Source organism: Pseudopipra pipra, chromosome 5 (genome assembly GCF_036250125.1).
Source record: "Pseudopipra pipra isolate bDixPip1 chromosome 5, bDixPip1.hap1, whole genome shotgun sequence".
Lineage (NCBI taxonomy): Eukaryota > Metazoa > Chordata > Aves > Passeriformes > Pipridae > Pseudopipra > Pseudopipra pipra.
The window spans coordinates 68,377,556-68,398,766 of record NC_087553.1 but is presented as its reverse complement, the minus strand read 5'-3'; the positions used below and the strand labels follow the sequence as shown (position 1 = coordinate 68,398,766).

At 44.8% G+C, this 21,211-nt stretch overlaps 1 protein-coding gene across 1 annotated transcript in view; it reads right to left on the bottom strand.

Annotated features, from left to right (window-relative positions):
- FAM107B (family with sequence similarity 107 member B) overlaps positions 1-18,321 on the bottom strand; it is a 124,863-nt gene extending 106,542 nt beyond the window's left edge. Inside the window, exon 1 of the mRNA XM_064656464.1 lies at positions 18,073-18,321. Within this exon, the coding sequence (XP_064512534.1) occupies positions 18,073-18,258 (186 nt within the window). The 5' untranslated portion in view covers positions 18,259-18,321. The remainder of the gene's footprint in view (positions 1-18,072) is intronic.
- Between the last annotated feature and the right edge of the window lie 2,890 nt (positions 18,322-21,211).

Below are 21,211 nucleotides of genomic sequence, written 5' to 3'. Positions count from 1 at the left end.
TTACCATGGAAAAGTGGAGGTTTCTAAGCAGTGTTCAGCATAAAAACATTGAAATCAGCTGTTGTGGTGTGTCTGGTTGTTCAAACCATTGCTCTTTCTCTCCCCACAAGCAACCAGAGCTGCACAGCAAGTGTGGTCAGGGTGCTCAGCAGGGAGCTGCAGGCAGCCACGAGCACAGCATGAGCAAGGACAGAATCTGGGCCCTGCGTGTCAAAAACCTGCAATCCTCACAGTCTGGAAGAAGAGGGAGAGCTCCAGGGAGGGACAGCTGAAGGGCAGGATGGATGCTATCTCTCCCCCTAGGTCAGCAGCAGCACTGAAAGCCACGAAGGACCTTCAGGGGAGCAAACTGGGTTGGGGTGAAGCTCTTTGCTCAGTATCAGCACTGTGACCCTCTAACAGTTCCTTATCCCCAGCCACTCTGTAAATGCACCAGTCTTCATGACAACACAAGGACAGCAGTGAGGGGAAGGTAGGGGGAGAGGATGGACTGCCCTTTTTGGCTGGTCTGTAACCATAAATTTAATCTTGAATTTATGCTATAGTAGCCTTCAAGGAAGGTTTCTCGGCCTCAACCACTCTGTCTGTTCCCTTGCCTTGTTGTAGCCCTGTCACTGCATCTCTGGCTGGCTCAGGATTAGGTCTCGCATATTTTCAGCTGGGGTTTGCCAAAAGGAAAACTCCTCATTGTGGTTTGGGAAGTACAGTGCAAGGATGATGGGCAGCTGCAGCACTGATGGCTTGGACTTCCTGGACACCCAGCACCCAGATCAGAGTGGCTGCACTTCTCTGCTGGCATTAAACAGAGAAATGAACCAAAGAGCCTTGAAAAACTCCTTCATCTAAACATCACCAGTGTTGGTAGACATACGATCTAAAAATGTTCTGCTTTCACAAGATGCAAACAACAAGCACAGCCCTGCGGCGCCTCAGCACAGGGGTTTGTCACGTCCCCCCCTAATGGGCACGTTCCTCCTCAGTGATTTATCCCCAACTCTACTCCAGCCCCCCTCTGTGCAGGTGGCATGTGGAGGGGCTGAGCTGTACATCAGCCCCGGAGCAGGAGGCTGAGTACAGCAAGCAGCACAGCAGGAAGCACGCAAAAACGCAGACCACAGGAACGATATCTGGGGAAAGACATTCCCACACTGAGGGTGTATTAAAACCTGGGAGCCAGGAACAGCCCACGTAATGTGTGTCTTGGGGGAGGACACAGCTACAGTGGGAACATGGTTGTTAATATTGCACGACTCATTAAATGCATGTTACATTGGGTAGTAGCAATGTGGAGATGATTACTCCCTCCTTTATTGCCCCAGGAAAGTCATCTTTTCACCCACATGCAGGAATGCAGGGAGTTCATGAGAAGAAAAGGTTTAGGGACTCCCTGTGTCCCTTCCTGCAAATACATCACTATCTGTCCGAGGGAGACACCACCACCACTTCTCACACGGACATTTAAAACTTTATAGCAGCAGGAGTGCAAAGGGTTGGGATTTCATAAACCAGCTCCTGACCATGACAAGCCTTGGCAGGGCAGAACTGGTGATGTGCTCCCACATGTGGGCACTGGCCAGGCCGCTGGGCTTGGGTCCCATCACACTCCTCCCACACTCTCCATGCTCTGGTTGCAATCAACACCGGCCTTTCTCTTGACCTTGGTCAAGAGATTTTCTGGTCTCTGCTTATAAAACCCTCTGAGGGAAGCAGGACCTCACTGCCCTGGACCAGGACAAACACTGGTGCAACCCTTCAGTCCCTACGCCCATGGTTCACAATTGGTTTAAGCCAATCTAAGACCACACTGTCACACAAAGATGTGGTCCTGCCTACTCCCTGCCCTGGCTGCGTGTTTCTGCTTGCTCCCTTGTGCCAGCACAAATTGTAGTGCAGCTACCAGCAAGTTGGATCAGTTTGGTGGGTCATTTTTCAGCCAGATTAGCAGGCTGACCTGCCCCACTGTTTTGTTCCACAGCTGCTAGCCTGGCACAGTGCAGTGTCAGGAATGCACAGCCAGGAATGGGGTTGGGTGGGATGGGACAGCAAAGCAGGACTGTCCCTTTTGGCAGCCAGGCAGAGCTGGATTGGCTTGAACTCCTCATGAAAACCTGCTTTTAATTTTCCCTTTGGTAAATACGAATAATTCTGTTTTAATGGGGAAGTTGTGCGGCTCCGTTGTGTTTCGGAGTCAGTCTAACCACAGCATCTTTCTACAGATCATAACCGAGTTAAGTGTGTTGAGCAAATAATATTTCAGCTGCTAATAGTTGAGTCAACAGCAGGGTGATCACGATTTAATCTTCTATTTCACAGGGGGAGACTGCACTGCTATTTTACAAAGCCTTTTTCATCACAATAGGATTCCCTGAATCAAAGGCTTGCAGGTGTGATTTTTGGCTGGGAACAAGCAGTTGCATTCCTATCAAATGTATTCTGCTTTCCAAGCACAAATAGACTTCAACTCCTCGCATTTGAGAGAATTGTTTTCCAGAAAAGGAAGGTGTTGCCTTCCCATGAGTTCAAAGGCCCGTCAGGAATGTGGTGGTTAGGATGCTGCTAACAAGGAATCTTTCATTACTAGGGAACAATTCCTAGAAGTCAACCAAGTAAAAATGCCTACAGGAGGCTCAAACTGGCAGAATTTAGAGAAAGCAGTAAATTCAGCCATCAGCAGTGAGAAGAAGGCTGTGTCTCATTCTCTTTTTTTGCAGAAGCTGAATAAAAACCCTCACACTCCTTAGCTCTAAGCAATACCCCTTTCAAAATTGATGGAGTAAAACAGACATCTCTTTCAAAGACAAGCTGAAAAGCTGCTGAATTTTCTTGTTGGTCTTTGTGGAGACCAACACATAATAATCAATGGCTGTGCTCTTTGGGAGGTTAGATTAGATGTGCATAAAGATTCCTTCTACCTTTTCAGGTTATTCATTTTGTCATATGGATTTCTTTCAGAGTGCCTTCTTTTCATTACATCAACATTCTGAAATGGGCAGTGTTTTCTAATTCTCTGGAGTACTTTGCATGACCATATCAGCAGAAATGAGCAATTTTATCCTGCAGGGATGTGGGAGTACCGTAAGTGAGAGGCTCACAATATGCAAGATGTAAAGGAAAGCAATTCCTTTCCCAGGAATGGCAAGTGGTCAAACCTTTAACAGCTAGCTAGGGTCTGATTTCAAATATCTCATGAAAGATCAGAGGAATTTGATACAAATTAATTTCTTGGGCATTTTAGTATTGACACACTTCCTTGCAGAATTTACACAAGCAGCGGACTGAGGCCAACAGGTCATCTGAGCCTGCAGACTGCCTGCCAGGGCATATCCTGGATTAAGGCAGGAAGGTGGAAATAAAAGGATGGAGCAATCCTCCCATGTGGGTGGGATTTGTCCATATGCAACCTTGCTCTGTGGGGAAGCCATTCGCCCCAACCTTTTTAGGACAGCTTCTTATCCTTAGGTTAGTACAGACAAGTTTAGAGAGCAGGGAGCTCAGTGCAGCACAGAGCCTGTATCTCACCAGCTACTGCTGACCACAGTGAACCTCAGTGTTTGCACAAGGCAGAGCAGAGCCCTGTTGCAACACCTGCCCTGTCTGTGGGGTTACTGCAGTGGGAGTGCTCCCTGCCCTGCCAAAACCTGCTCCAAATCTCCGCATTCCCAGCTGTGGCAAGAAACTGGGTATACAAGGAGCAGAGAAGACAAACGGAGAGGGCAAGAGTGCAGGTAAGGGTGAGGTTGATCAATGAGCCAAGCTACAGACCAAAGCTGTGAGAGAGGTCCTACCCCTGCAGCAGAGGGCTCTGGAGGGCAGGAAGACTCTGTTGAGGAGGAGGACAGGTGAGCATCTGCTACACAAATCTGAACCATGTGCTTTTTGCATGTGCTGTTCTGTGAAATCTGGGTTGAAAAAGGAGATGGTCCAAAGCTGGAAGGAAGTATCTCTTTGTAATACACGTGCAATCCAGATGTGATATCCAGAAGGAACAGTCACCCTCATATTCAGCAGTACCTGGCAAGCTCGGGGTACTGACGTTGCAGACTCTTCTCTGTAGAAAAAGTTTTTGCAAATAGAGGGCAGGAGATTTTTTTTTGTGAGAGTCTCCTTGAAGTAGGGAGAAGGAAAGTGATCTTAGGAAGTGGTCCACAAGCTGAAAAAAAACCATCACACTCAGTACTACATGGTTTTTGCTTAGGGAGCAGAAGGAACTGAAGAGAAACCACTAGAGCTGTAGCAATTTGGGGGTGCAGCTACCAGAGCCACTGTAAAGTGTCTTAATATGGTGGGAAGGGGGACAAGAGAGGGGAAGGGGAAAGGGAAATGAGTTGTTGAGAGGGGGAAGCCACCATTATTTGCTTCTCTCAGAAAGGCAGGGCTTAATGTCTTCTGCAGACAAGGAAACAGCTCTCCACCACTGCCTTTTCCCAGCCCACGCTCACAGCAGATAGCAGGGTAGTAAATCTGTCAGTCCCTCAGCAGAGAGACGCCTCCCCTCTGCATTCCTGTGCAGACCTGCAAAGGATTATTAGCTGAATATCTCCCTTTGAAATCAAAGCTAAACTTCCAGAGCTCCTAATCTGACCCTGGCACTGTATCAGCTGCACAAATCTCCCTGTAATAATAGATAGGATATGACATAATTCACAGTAAGGAAAGCTCTGAATCAGATCCCTGCATCCCAGTTACCTGGGAGATTCCTTTCCAAACATCCCCGCCTTTGTTTTCAAGCCAGTCGAAGGACAAGGATAAAAAAGAGGTTAAAAATTAAAGTGGAGTAGCTTACCTCTAATTGATTGCTGGAAAAAAGTTGCCTTGCCATGTTAGATTGCCCACGTCCCCTGAAAGACCCAGAACATTAATTGCACATGTTCACCACACTCCCCCTGGGTAAGAAGGAAGATGATGGGATGCCAAATTCCTGCATCAGTTCAGTAATTCTGCTAAGCTGCTCCTTATTATTTCCCTTACAGACCCAATATGCCATGTAACTGGCTTGGGTTCTTTACCCCCAGCTCCACCTGCACTGAGCAGGCTGGCAGGAGGAGTGAATCACAGCGCTGGAAGATACATACCCATTATCTTATTACCCTTTGCCATCACCAGAAATCCATAATGTCTGAGGTCCAAAATACACTAAAAGCCTTTGAACCGATCATTTACAGAAAATCATCAGCTTTGTTGTGGTTGAGTATTTCTAGAGGTTGGCAGGTGTCACACTTCTGATGCATTTTATGATACAGGCAGGAAAGTCAGAAGAACAGAGCCTAAATACCCACTCTGGTATGAAACATCAATACTTTATTAAGCCATATTACGAAACTAGAGCTTTCTGACATATAGTCATGATGAATATTAATAAACTTATTAGAGCTGATCCAAGTTTTCCATCTTGGCTTTTTACTTTGTTTTGTTTGCCAAACAACAACAATAAAAATTTCTTAAGCAGAAACAGAAACAATTTCAGGCACGACAGATGCTTGGGCTTTGAGATAATGAATAAAAGACTGAAATTACAAAATACATATTCAGGTCTCTGTGCTGCTGTTGTTCAAACCACACTGACTTCGGGAGGAACAGGAGAGGAAGAAGGATAGGACAGGTTTCAGTCACTTCCCAAAACTTGCCTCATTTCCAGCTTTTCAGCATTAACAGAGTTTCTATTTCCCTCCCAACTCTGCCTTCCTGCTGGTCATGCTCTCGAGCTGTGATTTCTTGGAGGATAGGCTGGGTTGGGGACTCACATCCCTCTGCACTTAACTTTCACCCTCCCAGGAGTCCACCACCTCTGCAGCTGAACTTGAATGAACTGCATTGGGTCTAAAGCCATCAGCAAAAACAGCTCACGAAGCTCATCAGCCCAAAAATCTGCATATTTATTTGTTTTGGAGGGACTGGGAAGGAAGTGGGGGAGCAGTGTCCTCCAGATCCCATATCTGGCATTTCTTGTTATACTTTACACAGGTTTGCTAAGGCATTTCAAAGGCCAGGTTAAGTTTTACAACAGCAAATGCACTTTAGGGAGAAACATTAAGAAATAATAGATGAAAGGTAGGCTCAGAGGAGAGGAATGCAAGGAGTGTGGAAAAGAACCGAGATGCCAGACCCACATAGCTGTGACAGCTATCAGAGCAAAGGGGGAAATCACAGTGACATTGTATTTTGGAAAAGAAGCCCTTCATGAAAAACTCGTCAGATTAGATTAGACTTTTTTCCTCCAACACATTGGTGCATCTTGGAGAGCAGCATGGTTTCTTTAAATAACCTACATGTTTTACATGGTCCTGCAGGTTGGGGAGAGTGTTCAGGATACGCAAAAACTCCCTCTGGGCTTAAACGCTCCCCCTCCTGTGCTGGAGTTGGGTGCTCATGCCCCAAGGGCAGGTAGAGCCAATGGTCACTCTTGCTCCTGCAGGACAGGGAGATGAGCGGGAGCCCACCAGAAGCCCCCCAGCATTTCACCCTGTAAAAGGGAGGAGTGGCAGCACATCTCTGGCTATGTGTCCATATGGGCTGAGTGAAACTCCACCTTGGTATGTCAGTGTGAACTGACATGACTGTAGCTCTGTCTAGCACCCAAAACAACAAGCTGGGTTCCAGATGCTTCTTTATGTCTGAACATTTGCATTCCTCCCTCTTGGGGTTTAAATCTAGCTGAGCTTTGCAATCAGCTTCAGCAGAGCTGCCCCTTCTGACTGTCCTTGCAGCAAATGATGAACCTCTGACATGAAATAGCTCAGCATTTGCCCATTGGAGGGCAATATAATAACCAGCTCACTCAATCCATACTTTTTTATCTACCTGTTCTTCAAAGCTGAGCAAAGCCTGAGCTCGCACCTTGCCAGGCCTGAGTAGCTAATCCCAGGATATTCCACTCTGGATGGTGTTTATTTTATTACTTCAGATGGCAATGACAGCTAGTGAACCAACATGTGGGTGAGCAGAGAAGGAGAGCTGCTGACTGCGGGACAGGGAAACAGCCCCTCTACCTCCCCACATCCCTGCTCCCCCTTCCTCCAGACCTCTGCTGCTGCAATGCCTCTGATTTACAAGTCTCCCATCTCAAGGCCCTACAGACAGTACCAGTGTCTTGTTATTTTTGTAAATTTTATTGACAAATAATGCCTCTAACCAGGCAGATCTAAGTGAGATATTATGCCTGTTGTCTGCATGTGCAATTCTGCTGATTTTGTTGGAAAATCAAGCTCCTTCCTGTTGCTGGTAACATTTGTTCTTTGGCTGAGAAATGATGGCTGAAGGGAATGGAAACAATAGGATTCAATGAGCATTTGCTTCCAGGGGGTTTCTTGCCAATGCAATTCCACAAGCAAAACTAACAATGCTGAAAAATTACGTAAGTGTTAATATTGTCTCTGAGAAGAAGTTGAATTGCACAAGCCTGGGGGAGCTAAAAGAATGGTTTAATTAAAATCTGCTTGTGTCTGCCTTCTTCCCTACATGTATGAGCAATGCCCACTGGGAAAATCCTCCTACAGGAAAGACAAATCCCTCAGAAAACTGGAGAACTCCTGAAAAACTCATAGCCAGAAAAATAAGGGCAAGCAGTTGCCTAAGGCCACAGCCCAAATAATTGGATCCAGCCCCAGCTGTCCCTGGACTGAGGCAGAAGCAGCAGGTGCCTATGGGCAATTACTGTGACTTTCAGAGAGAATCTTGTTGGCACAAAAACTCTCTTCTCCTGCTCTCCTACCTCACCTATTCATCCACCTGTATCTATCATCTCATGACCATTTTTGGACCCTAAATACTTTTCTTTTTCACCACTCTGAGCTGCACGTGAACAGACTCCTTCCTACTAGTGAGATTCTTCTGCCAACGGATGGTGACTCAGCGCAAATAATTTTCATTTACTGCTTCAGTTTATTGTTTGTGTTTCCTGAGAGATGGTTTTTCCACTCTTCCCTTTCAGGAATTGTGCATGATTTCAGACCAGAGGATTTCAAGATCTGAGATTTGATTTCACACAATTTTCTGTTAAACAAACTTATAGTACCAGATCTTGTATTGCTGAATTGCTGTGCAATGAAGACAAGTTTATCTTGGAATTATGAGGTTGCAGCATTTGAAATTATTTATATGATTATATTTGGCTAATAAATGAAAAATCTATCTTTGTGTGGTTTTTTTAATTATTGATTTACAAATGTCATAATTTTTAAAAGCTGCTAAGGGTGGAGGTTGTGCATAATGGGAATTTTATGGCACCAGCATAATGAATATTAGATGCTTCTGTCAAAGGATAATATCTGATTGAATAATAGCAGAGAAATTGGAAGAAAAACTTCTAGGTATGTTCTCCAGGGAGTGGAGAAAAACATAAGAGAAGGGCCTGAAGCTCACTCAGGTTTCAAAGCTGAGTAGAAGGAAGCAGAACTGAAACTGATTTTTGCATAAAACATATTTGCTACAAACATCTAGAAGGCCTTGTCCCTTCTTGGCAGGGAGACAGCTGGCACCAAGAAGGCAAAATTTTGCTCACAAAAATAAATTTAAGTCTCAAAAATGCCCCACTTGGTGGGAGATGGGCCTAATCCCATTCTGGTATCGATGCTGTTCTGGATCACTTGAGCACTCTCCCTACTGAAGACACCAGTCAATCCTCAAGAAATTGTACCAGTCATCTGAAATCTCATTAAGCTGAAACCTGGACATCAAAGTCACAGTGTATTTAAATACTTTTCCTTTTTTTCCCTGGAAGGTTCTAGATCACAGAGCTGGGCTATGGAAGATTTAGATCTACCACTGAAACAAGGTCCTCCACTATTACCAGTTTCCATTGCCCAGTTTTGGTTAGCTGGGGCTATTTCCTATGGATGCCAAGTGAAGGGCTCACGTTCCTCAGCAGCAAGAAACATCTGTCCAAATTTCATGTTAGGTGCCTAACAATTCATTCAGTCTTTTGGCATCCAGCCACTGTTTTTCATAATAAGCCAAAGGACAGGCCCACATTGTGTTAGCAAACAGGTCAGACAGACCTTTTCACTAATCTCCACTATTAAGATCTGAAATAGCAGAGCAAAGGACATGTGGTTTATGGATGTGAGTCTAAACATCATTCAACAACATCTACCCACTGAATGATTTGTTAGGTCTGTTTATGTTCCTATGCTTAGCTTTTCTTCTTGGAGCCAGGACAACACCAGGGCTGGAGGCAGCTTTGTGTGTGTATAGGTGAGAGGACTGTCCTGTCCCCAGAGAAGGCACAGTCTTGTAGCCACAGCATCTGTCTGCTCTGTGCCAAGGTAGGAAAGCTGAGGGCCCCTTCTGCTAGTGCTGTGGCATTGTCGTGCCTAATTAAAAAGTTACAAAAGAGCACTCATTTAAACAGAGCAGCTGGAGAACTGTGACTGCTGGTGTATGGAAAAGAGGGTGACAGAATAGGGCTACATTCAAAGTGTATAGCTAGTCCCAAATCACAACAACCTACCATTATTCTCAACCCTTACCCAACACAAAGCTCCATGTGCTGAAGCCTGCAAAGCTCAAACAACAGCATTTTGCATGTGATGCTCTGAAATCAATGACAATCTCCACTGGGATGGACCCAGGACACCAAACACTTGGGTCTGGCTGTGCCCAGTTGTTTCATTAGGGGAACTAATGGCCTGGATGATTTGGGGGTTTTGGACTGTTGGCATACTATTTGTGGTCTAAATGTTTCCATTAAAAATAATCAAGAAATAAAACCTTTCTTCTTATGGTTTAAATAAGACTTTTTTAAAGGTCAGGATTTAGATGTGCTGGTTGGGAAGAGGCTGAGTGCCTCTTCATTGTAGAGCTGAGCAGCTGCCAAGCCATCACCTTTAAGATCAATATTTTGTGTTAACACCCAGCCCCAGTGCATTAGGTATTACAATACCTCTAGGTACAATAGTGCTCAACCCATGGAACAAATGGGACAAATGGCTATGGAACAAATAAGAAAAGTAGAAGCAAAGATAAATGTTGTCATGCCAGAAGCATGTCATGTCAGAGTGATTGGGCTCTGAAGGTCCTGAAATAGCTATATTGCAATCTGTTATATCTGAATATAATTATATATCTATAAGGATACACATGGTATATATACATATTTATATATATAAAAATAAGATTTATAAAGTTTTGGATTTCTTGAGCTCCAAGTCTCTGGGCCAATATAACGTCATGTTCATGTAAGACTTGGTCTTGATTCACAGGTAGTCCCTAAGGTCTATGGTCTAAGGCTGGAAAGTGATCTCCTGAGGGGCTGGTGAGCAGTTTGGTGCTGCTGGATCAGGCTCCTTAGGTACAGAAAGCTTCTTAAGCTACTAAAACTAACCCCAAATCCAGGATATCGTGAGGAACCAAATCAAAGGCTTTCCAGAAGTCCAGGTAGATGACATCAGTGATTCTTCTCATGTCCACTGATGTAGTCACTCCACCAAAGAAGCTGATTTCCATGGCCACTTAATCAGGCACAATTTGCCCTTGGTGAAGCCATATCAACCTTTCTCTTCTGCTTTTTCTGCCTGAAGGGGTGTGGCCATGGCTGTACCAGATGGGAAGGGTGCTCAGCAGCCAGCCCTGGATTGGTAAGAAGGCACAGTATTGACAGAGTTTGCCTTATCAATGACATAAACGCTGCCGAGCCACAAAGCAGCAGAGCCACGATGTGTCAAGTCATAAATAACTCATCGTGAGGAAAGTGTGCACCATCTGGGCAGGGAGCCACAGCATTCATCCTTAGATACCCATTCAAATCAGCTCCATTAGTGTCATATTCTTCTGTAATTACTCCATTGATTCAAACTGCATCTTATCTCCCCCGGAGAGCTGCAAACATCCTTTAATTTACTGAAAGAAGGATACTTCTACAACATTCACACTGTGTTCAGAGCAAGACTATGGAGAACATGCAAACAGGGCATGAACACCTATGGGGGCTGAACCATACTGGTTCTGCAGGTGCTAAAGTCAGCCAAAGCCAAAAACTGAATGCCAATGGGATGCCAGTGTTTACTTACACGGCAGCATCCCAGGACCATCCTGCTCACCAGAAGAGTGCAAGGGGTATGAACTCTTCAATGACCCTGTGCTGTTCTGTGTTGGTGATGAAACCCAAAACCTGTCAAGTTTCATGCGGTCTCCAATTTCCTAGGGGAGGTTTCAAAGTGCTCCTATTACAATATCTTGTGTTCAGAAGTACCTTTCATGAAACTTCACAAATTCCCCTAATCCCCTTTAAAAGAGAGTCTTGTGACTTCCAAGAACTCCCTGAAAGCTACACTATTTCTATAATTATTGTTGGCACAGAGGAGGATCATTACTACCAAGAGCTGTTGGAATAGGTTTCAGGGTGAGAGAGGACATGAAGGAAGCTCTTGGGCTGTCCCTCATCACTGTGCTATGCAGGAGATGTTGTAAAACAGCAGCTGAAGTGCACCTGCATGACCTCTCTGCAAACAATAATCAGGCTGACGCAAGCTGAGGAAGGAAGAGGTAGGAGGCAGATTTAGAAAAAAACAAAAAGGACTTCTTGTCAGCTAGAGGAAACTGCACCATTTTGGTTGGGGTCACATCTGGAACAGATGTGTATCAGCTAAAGCAATGCCATGTGAAAGATGAAAGGGAAGGTTGCTGGATGGGGAATGCTACAGGCAGGAGAGGGGCAGGCTGTGCAGAGAGATGCCAGTCTGGTACCAGCAGCGCTGCTGTGCACAGCACAGGGGTCTCTTTGATCAGAGCCTGCTGCTTCCACCACTAGGATGGATTTTATTTTGCATATGTGAGGGCCACAGAAGAAAATGAGTTGTGCATTGTCCAGTATGAAGGGCTCTGTGCAGTGCCATTACCTCTGTGTTTGTGTGGGAGTGGAGAGCAAAGAAAAAGTGTAATGAGAAAGTCTGGTTTCACTTAGGTGCTGTTTATGTTGAGATTCAAGAACTGCCGGCCCACACACACTCCCTGCAGACAGCTGCCAGCTACAGAGTCAAGATTAAGAGGGAGAGATGAAGGGGAATGTTACAGTAGCAGATTTTGGTCATAAAGAACAAGGAAACAGAGTTAAAAAGAAAAGAATCCTGTCCAAGTACTCTCTGAAGCCTCTTGGAAGTCTCTGGCCAAGTCACCAAGGCCATAACCTCCCAACTGAATTTGCCAAAACATTAAGATGTAAATGTAATTTCAGTAAATGACACTGTTTTACTAGAGGTACTAAGCTCCTGCAAATACTGGGGGGGCCAAGGGTGTTAATACTCCTCTGGCAACCACACTGGTGGTTGAGCGCCCAGCTTGAGCACTTTGAAGGGATGGGGTTTGCACTCTGGATTTATTTGATTAAATTAAAGCAAACTTGCACCAGAGTAAGATTGGGGAAAATAAATGTAGCTTTTCCTTGTTGTGCTGGAGGAAAGATTATCCCTGTGCAATTCCTACAGTCCCACTGATAAAATGATGGCAAATCTCTTCTGCTGGGGGGGGGGCAGAGTGAAACCTTTGCCAAGGTAAGCAAAGGAAACAGCTCAGTGTCAACCAACTGCTGTTCACCAAGTAATGATGTTCATTTCCTGCTAGTTCTTAGCTGCTAACTACTCATCAAATTACTTCACAACTCCCAAAACATGCTTGAAATGCTTCCTTCAGCACTTGGACACTCAGGCCCACAGGGTCATCCAGCACCTTGGGAGAGGGTTTGAACACAACCACTCTGGGCTGTTTTCCCAGGTGAGCACAAGAAGTGCCAGGAATCCTCCCAAGGATTGTGTCCCTAGGAACTGGTACTACAAAACCGTGAATATGTGTGAGTTTCACTGTGAGAAGTCCCATTATTTTCAAGGAACTCTTGATATATTCCGTGTATTTATGGAGTTTACCTACGGGATGTAATTTCAGTGTAGGGTTTCAGCTGGTATGTTTTCTCCATCTCAACTGTGCTCATCTCTTGCAATCCTGTATCTCCATTCAGTGAGCACTTTCCCCTCCTGTAAATGTGTGACATGTGATCAGGTCTGTTTTACAGCAGATCTGCACTGCTATAAACAATTGTGCAAAGTGTTAAGCAGGGAGGAATTCAGCTCTCAAACCAGTGCTGGGTTAACATTTGGACTCAATGACCTTAGGGGCTATTTCCAACCTTAATAATTCTGTGATTCTATGATTCTAAGTCCTTGATGCAACGCATTACTTGAACCCATTAGACACAAACCTACACACTGGCCAGGGAAAGATCCAAAGAAGAAAATAAAGATGGTAATAGAAATTGTACTGGGAAATTGAAATTACATGTTTGAATTTGTGAGTTTGTCAATATTATCTTGGCAATAAGATCAGTTCTGGGCCAAAGGCTGGTAAAGTCATTGGAAGTTAGCGTGGTACCAACAGCCTGTCTGTTGATATCCACATTCTTGAAAATGAGCTTCACGTGTCAAATCCACTGTCTGGCTTCTCTAGCCAAGCAACTAATCTAGGTATCAAAAAGGTGCAGGTGAAAAAGATAAAAAGCTGCACATTCAAGTTTTAAAAGTAGCTGTGGGGTCCTCTAAAGGGTTCTATGTACTCTAAAGGTATGACTGACACTTTACCTAGAAAATTGCAGGTGAGACTGATTTCAGTGAGGCTCCCCAGGTGCAATGGGGAGCCTCATCAGACATATCATTCCCAGGATCTCTCGTTTAAGGTCTCAGCTCGTGATTTTCTGATGGGTCAAACAGCTTGAAAGGGAAGAAATAATTCCATGATGCATCAGACGGTGTTTGTGTTTCTTTTGGTTTTGAAAAGAACTCAATCTGAACTCCGAAGGTCGAAGAGTTCAAGTCTGGTGAATGATACTGCTGGTAGAAAGGGCCACTAATGTGCTTTTGTCAACATGAAACATTTATTGGAGTCATAGCACAGTTGTTGGCTCAGAACAATAAGACTTTCTTCTAAGTTTCCACCCCAGAGTTTATCAGTTGCTAAAACTGGACTTGGAAAGAAAAGATGGGAAAATTTTTTCATGTTCTAGCTGAGGTTGAAAAACCAGTCAAGCAAGTTTCCATGTTTAGTTCTGGCAGCTTTGATTTATGGCCTTCTAAAGGCTGATAAAGACTCTCCAGGCAGCACACAAAATACAAAAGAATTAATTCTTTACACATCAGAATCAGGACCAAGATGCAAGATGCTGAGAATTTTATTGACATTTAATCAGGCTTTATTACTGAGGCAACCTCTAAATATTAAAATGACAGTTGGTTATTTACAAGCATATTGCTGTCATGGTAATTTGTGGCCAAACAAGTCTAACTCAATCTCTTTGGTAATTATATTCAAATCTAATTTTTGTTAGGATCATGTTTATATCGGATTTAAGGTTGGCTCCATCTGGAGCAGATGCAATCTTCTCATAAAAGGAATAATTGATCAAATTCTGGATTCGGTTACATGCATGCAGCTTCACTGTAATCCAAAATATGTGACTACATGTCCCAGTGGGGTGGGTCAGCTGGAAGATCTTGTTAATTAGTATATTATGAGTTCAAATTAGAATTGTATGCTGCTGTTAGTGAAAAATGGACTCATCCTCTGCTTGAAAAGGATTATGCTGACAGGTAGACAGCAGGTCTCTTGCTGCTGAAAGTTTCCAGCGTATTTGTCATTACCCCCTTGCTGATATAATTTTGAAAATGAAAGAGACAAAATACTGCAAGAGTTTTTCTTGACGTTACTTCAGCTTTTGTTGAAGAATTTGATGGAAGAACATGAATTAAAGGTCTCCAGGTTAGGTCTGTGAGATTCCTGTGTTGACATAGGACATTTGCCTTTGCCACTTACCGAGTATATGTTATTTTAACGTATAGATTTCACCATGATTGCATGGGAAAGAGGACAAATTCTGTCTGATTTGTAGCTGAAGAAACTGAGATACAAAGGGAAATTCAGATATGTCAAGGAAGATGGAAGCTTGTGCCTTCTCCATGGGGCCTCACTGGCTCCTTTAATAATGCTTGGATATTATTATTTTAGGACAGGTGAGAGCTCTGCTTTGGGGACTGAAATGCTTCCAGTCCCTGTTTTCCATCAGCTCTGTGCTTTCTCCTCTTCTTTCCTCTCCATCCTCCCACCAAGGCCACCTACACCACGCTCACAGAGACCCTGTGCTCCTCTTTCTCTCCTCATGGCCCATACTTCCCCTCAGTCCCTTTCCTTAGATGTATACCAGACGTCCTGTGTGCCTCTCACCACCTTTTCTCTCCATCTTCTTCCTCCCTCTCATGCCAGGAGCTGTGTGTGGTCCCCAGCCCACCACATGCCATGACCATAACCTCCCTCTCTCTTCCCCACTCCCTGACCCAGTCCCCTTGCTGGGACCCTCTTCTCCCTCTCTATACTTATCATGTTTCTTCCCCAACCGTAGCAGAAAGTCTAAACCCTTGAGTATCTCCACAGGCCACACTTTCATCCACAATCCATCAGTCCCATCCTGCATGCCTTCTCCCACCCACTGCACTCCTACCTCCAACCAGAGCCTCCACGAATAGCCCCATTTTCTTATTTTACTTCAATTATTTATTTTGTTTTTACCTGGGAAGGCAATCATTGAGGGCACTAATATTTCAAAACTGGTTGTGCTGATGGGCAGAGGTGAGAAAAGGCACTGCTCTGCTTTAAGGCACCGAAAGCTGCCATTTAAGCAAGTCTCTGAAGTGCAGACTCTCATAGAAAAGCTGGATGTGGATTGTCAGACACCAGCACCTCTGTGTGTCTCTTGATACTCTCTGACATGCCACCAGAATCGGCTCATCCCATTGGTAGCAAAATTCCCCTACAGCCTGGAATTGTTCAGATGTAACATCTAGGCTGTGTGTGCCATGGAGAGAGAAATGCTCCTTGTGTGAGGGACTTCGAGTGTCACCAACCTTGACAGGAAGGTCTCAAAGCTGAGGGGCAGCAAAAATCTCAATTCCTGTTCTGACAAAGAGTTTCCTCACAGATCTCCCCAGTGACAGCATACTCATGAGAAGTTGTTCAGCAGGAACTTCAGGGCAGGACCACACATCATCCTGACAGATGTTTTTGTAGCTTGTTCTTAAAAGAAAACCCTAAACCCAGTGATGTACTACTTGACATGGTGTCTTGGGTGATTGAATTTGAATCACCCAGACTGTCCAGCAGGGTGAGGCCCATTCCTGATTTCTCCTCTGATTGCAGATTTGTATAAATTCGCATTCCTGAATTGGACCACATGTGCTCCTAGAGAAACCCCTGACACAGGTGAGTCAGCAGAATCCCTGCTCCACCACTGCAAAGGCATGGCAGCATCTTTGGATCAGTACAGTGTCAGCCCTTCAGCCTTGCCTGTTCCAACACCATGGACCTGTGGAGGTTTGAGATGACTGTGCCTAACATAGGGAACATCTTCTGCTGCAGTGGACGATCACGGCATGAGAGAAGTGTTGACAGCACAGAGAAGAGCAGACGGTGAGCAAAGGCAGGGTGAAGTGGTTGGAAGGGAGCAGACAGGAGAATAAGGAGGGGAGAAATTGTCACAAAATTGTTGTAAGGCCAAGAGCACAACTGGCTGTGTTGTTGTCTCAGGGACAGCAAAGAAATGCCACACTGACTCTGATTCCTTGTGCTTATAAGCAGCACGCATGCATCAAAATCTATACATCATACAACCACAGAAACTGTGACTGGAAGGACCCTCTTGAGGTCTTTTGTCCAACATTTTTCAAAGCAGGTTGGCTGCCAATGGTGCATCATTTCAGCCCTGGTTTGTCCAGCCAAGTCTTGTAATCCTCCAAGCACAGCACCCCCATCACTTCTGGGTGACCTCTTCCCCATGTTGTACTACCCTCCAATCGAGAAGGCCTTTCCTAACATTCAACCTGAACCTCCCAAGCAAAAAAAAAAAAAAAAAAAAAAAAAGAAAGTGAAATGTGCTGGTGAGTGAGACTTTGATAGCATCTGCGTGGGCTCCTTGAATGTCAGCAGGAGTAAATATACTTGCTTCATCTCCAGATAATGGCCATCTAGCTCTTCTTCAAAATCTCCCATGAAAGAGATCCCAGCACCTCCACAGCCAAATCTCCTTTCTACACTGAAGCAAAATATTGCTCTTGGGCAGTTCCATTCTTTCCTTATATTCCACATGAGGGCTGTGGTTGATGGCAACAGGACTGAGGAGGTCTAAAGAGACCCCAGCTCTGACAATCTCAGCACAACACAGTTGGAAACCCTGATTCTGATAAATTTCTTAATTCCAGCAGATATATCTCATATTAAATCTTTTTCTAGCACTTGTTCTACAAGAAGGGCAGATATTTTTGCCAAACACAGTATTACCTGACTGTGAAGGGGAAGCCAAGAGCAACACTTAATATATGTGCTTTGGAAGGGAAATTGGAAGAGGAATGGACTACTAAAGTAAAGCTGTGGTATAAAAGAATTGAGTCACACATGTGGCTTCTATTCTTCACTGTTTATTGGGGGGGAAAAACCCTGTGATCTCCAGTTACCTAATCAAGAGAAAATGAGAACAACACTGTTTGTCCATTACTATCCATTATTTTAGTAGTAACAATGGCAAAATACCCAACTTTGTGATCTTATTAAAGCAAGAACAAATTGAATTCATCAAAACTCCACTCAAAACCTTACTGTTGCCTCCAAGCACACACAAGCTAAAAATAAGATGGAAAAAGGATTGTGCAGTCACTGGTGCCACAGCCTTCGGCCACCTGGCTGAGGTGGCAAAAATGGAGCATTCACTCAGCTCAGTGGGAAAAAAAAGATGCCTGTCGTTTTCAAGGGATTTTGGATCAGGTCCAAAACAAGTGAGGATCACCAAAATACAGGAAGACAACTGATCGAAACGTACTGTAAAAGTGCCTGGTATTTTTACAACCATCCCCTAAGGTTTCTGATAATAGTGTGGGAAAGCTATAGCTGTCATATTGCATTATTTTAGTAAGAACAGCCATTAGTCCCTTCCTGACTGCATGCCGATCGATACAAGATAAATGCTCCTATGGATTTTTTCCCATCCCTTTCTATACTTTGTTAAAGCGAGCCAATTCTCTTACCTTGTTGGATAGCGACTTCTAGAGCACTCACCTTTGGCACGTGGATGATGGATGGCCTGGGGATGTGAGTACAGAGTGCAATAACCTCCTGGCTCAGCTCATTTGCAGCAAACACCGATGACTCAGTGGTAGCAGGCGCTGCCTGAGCAGCAGTGTGATTGCTGGAGTTGCTGCTTGCACGGCTGTGTTTTCCAGAGCATTTGCTGGCTTTGAACATCTCCTCGCTGTCCCCCTCTCCTCCGTGCCTGATGCTGCTGGCTGCTGTTGAGGATGGCTGAAGGCACACTGCTGAGGCTGCCTCCGTCTTCTCCTCCTCCATGGACACAGGGCTGGCGTTGGGCTGCTCAAACGGGGTGTTTTCGTGTGCGTTTCCGAAGCAGGTGAGCAGGGCTGAGCAAGGGAAAGGATGCATCTTGGATGTCAGGTTATCGGATCCTCTTAGCCTGCTTTCCACATCCGCATAATCAACAGGCTGCATTCACATCCAGAAGAGAGCCCAAAATGAAAGCCCTGGCATAACGGCATTCCAGCCTTCCTAAGAGAGAGCAACCCCTTTGCTGCTGTCAGGAGCATTCAGAAGTGGGGTGCTACCGCACCTCCTGCTCTGTCCTCCACCGAAGTCAGCCCACTATCTCCTCACCGCCGCCCATTCCTATTGTCTGCAAGGCAAAGAGGCACAATAAGAACGTTTGCAACCCTTGCATGCTCCTGCCCGGAGCTGTCAGCAGCTGAACAAAGCCCTCACAATAGCCCCATAGCCCCGCCGGGCTACGGTTACAAGAGCGGACACAGCAGCACCCGGCAGTCCCCAATCAATAGTGCCGCGGCCTCAAGTTACCTGGCGAAAGAGGCAAAAAGATAATGTAGCCCGAGCTCTGCAGCCATAAGAACATCAACACATGTATCAGTGTCATCATAACAATAGTATAACTGGCTCCGGTTACACCGCTCGGGTATTTGTCAGCGATAAACCCCCAAATCGTTCATCTGTCACTGCCTTAGATCAAACATGTGCTTTCATGCTCTGGCTGGGCTGTTCATTCTTGAGAAAGGAAGATGAGTGGCTGGTTTGGTCAGGGAGGTGAGGGTGGGGTGCTGTGTGGGCATACCATGTCCTGTCCAGCACACACTCCTACAGCACAGGCAGGATCCATCCCCACAGCTCCTCCTCCAGCCACAAAGCATCCCTGTCTCCCAGCTTCTCTCTAAGTTACCTGCTGCTCCTCCTGGCCCTCTCCATTCCTCGGGGAAAACCAGAGAAGCATCCTACTAAAACCCCTCTGTTACTGGGCAGATGTAAGGGGAGATGTTTCCTTTTTCATTGTGCAGTGGCTCGACAATGGCTGTTAAACAAAAAATATGCGGGAAGTGAGGGAAGGAGGGAGAGTTTGTGGTTAGAGGATCTACTTCCAAAAAATCCTGGTTCCTTCTGTTTTGCGCTGCCACAGGCTTCCTGTGTGATGTCAGAGGTGTCATTTGATCTCTATCTCCATCTGTAAAATGGAGGAGAGTAATCACTTCTTTTTTTTCCACCCACTATACATATCCTGTCTCTTTATGAAAGGTTATAAACTCTCAAGGGCAGCAGCTTGTTCTCATTTGCCTTTAAGCTGCTGGTACAAAAGATCTCCGCAGACAAATGTGGCATTTACCTGCTAAAAGCATCTAAAGAGAAATTTGGGGGTTCAGTGTTTCCCAACAAACCCATACTCTTCCATTTACTTTTCTATCCCTGTTTGCTGTTAGATGTTGCTAATATTTGTCAGACTCTCCCTGTAACTGTGCCTTTCATCTTACTGTGAGGCTTGACACTGGGCAAAAATGTGATGTATTAAGAGAAGCTCAGAGGAGAAAAATGTGTTGAAAAAGTTGAAGCTCTTTAAATGAAGTACATTATGTGTATTATGATCATGGAAGAGGATGATTTTAGTTTGGGGTCCATCTTGCTTCACTTGAGATGGAAGCATTAGCGCTGAACTCAGTATTCCCCTTCAGCAAGTGCTGAGACAAAAGACTGGCTGTGCTGATACACAGCAACTTCCTCTTGCTTTGCATCCATCCATCAGGGTGGACATGAATCCCTCTGGAAATGGATTCATTGTACCTGGATGCCATCCTTTTCTTCACAGCACTGCGGATGCCTGTCTGAAATATTTGGGCTCTGTTTTGGGCAGCAAAATAGATAAAATAGATAAAAGCTCATGTGGCTTTTTCCTCTTAACTTTTAAATCTCTTCAGTTCTTTACTGTTTCTGACCTTGAATGCTTCTTTCCCTTGGTTTCTAATTTATCAAAGGTAGGTAATAGCACTTCCATGTCTTGTGGATGTTAAACATTGTGAGTTTTTCCTGTATCACAGCACTGGGAGTCTCATAGGGTCAATCTCTCAGATCAGGGAACTTCAGAAGCAGAGGAAGTACCCACAAGCCTGGGATCTATTTGAGTTTTACGGACTCATTGAGGATATGAGTCTGGACCTGTGTCACAGAACAAGCTTTCCTATGGGATTTCTGGTGTCTCTATTCAGTCCTGGGTCCCAGAACGCCAATGGGCACAGGCAAAATATTTTCCAGAAACTACTGAAATATTCATATCCTGGGAAGAAGATCAGTTTGAGTCTAGACATAAACAAAAGTTTAGACACTATTTCGTGTCTTGCAGAGCTAAGTCCATTTCCCTTTACTAATCCTTTGGCTTCAGAGAAATGCCTGAGACAAACTAGTGAAATCTTCTAGGAGGTTTTTCTGTGTTATCCTCTAAACTTAGCTCTATACTTTTCACTTTTTATGCATTATCCTATGATTGGGCTAAATATGGTACCACTTGGGTCCTTGATGTCTTAGCACATGAGAATATTGTTAAAGTCACTTCACCATGATTGTTTTACAGAAGGGAGAATAGCCAGAAAATTCTGGATATAGGTTGAAAAAAGGCTTTGTAGAACATAGTGGCTTAGATTCTGGTTGTGGATAGAGACCAGGCTAGGTACAGACCCAGGAGCTGGGGCCAGGAAAGCAGTACAGATGGCACTGGGCACACCCAGACAGGCTTCATGTCTGTGAAAGGTCAGACTGAGAAGCAGGACTAACCAACCAAAGAAATAACTGCTTTTATGTGGAAACAGTATTTGGGGCTCAAATGGGAAGAGTCATCTCAAAGCAATGCACAACT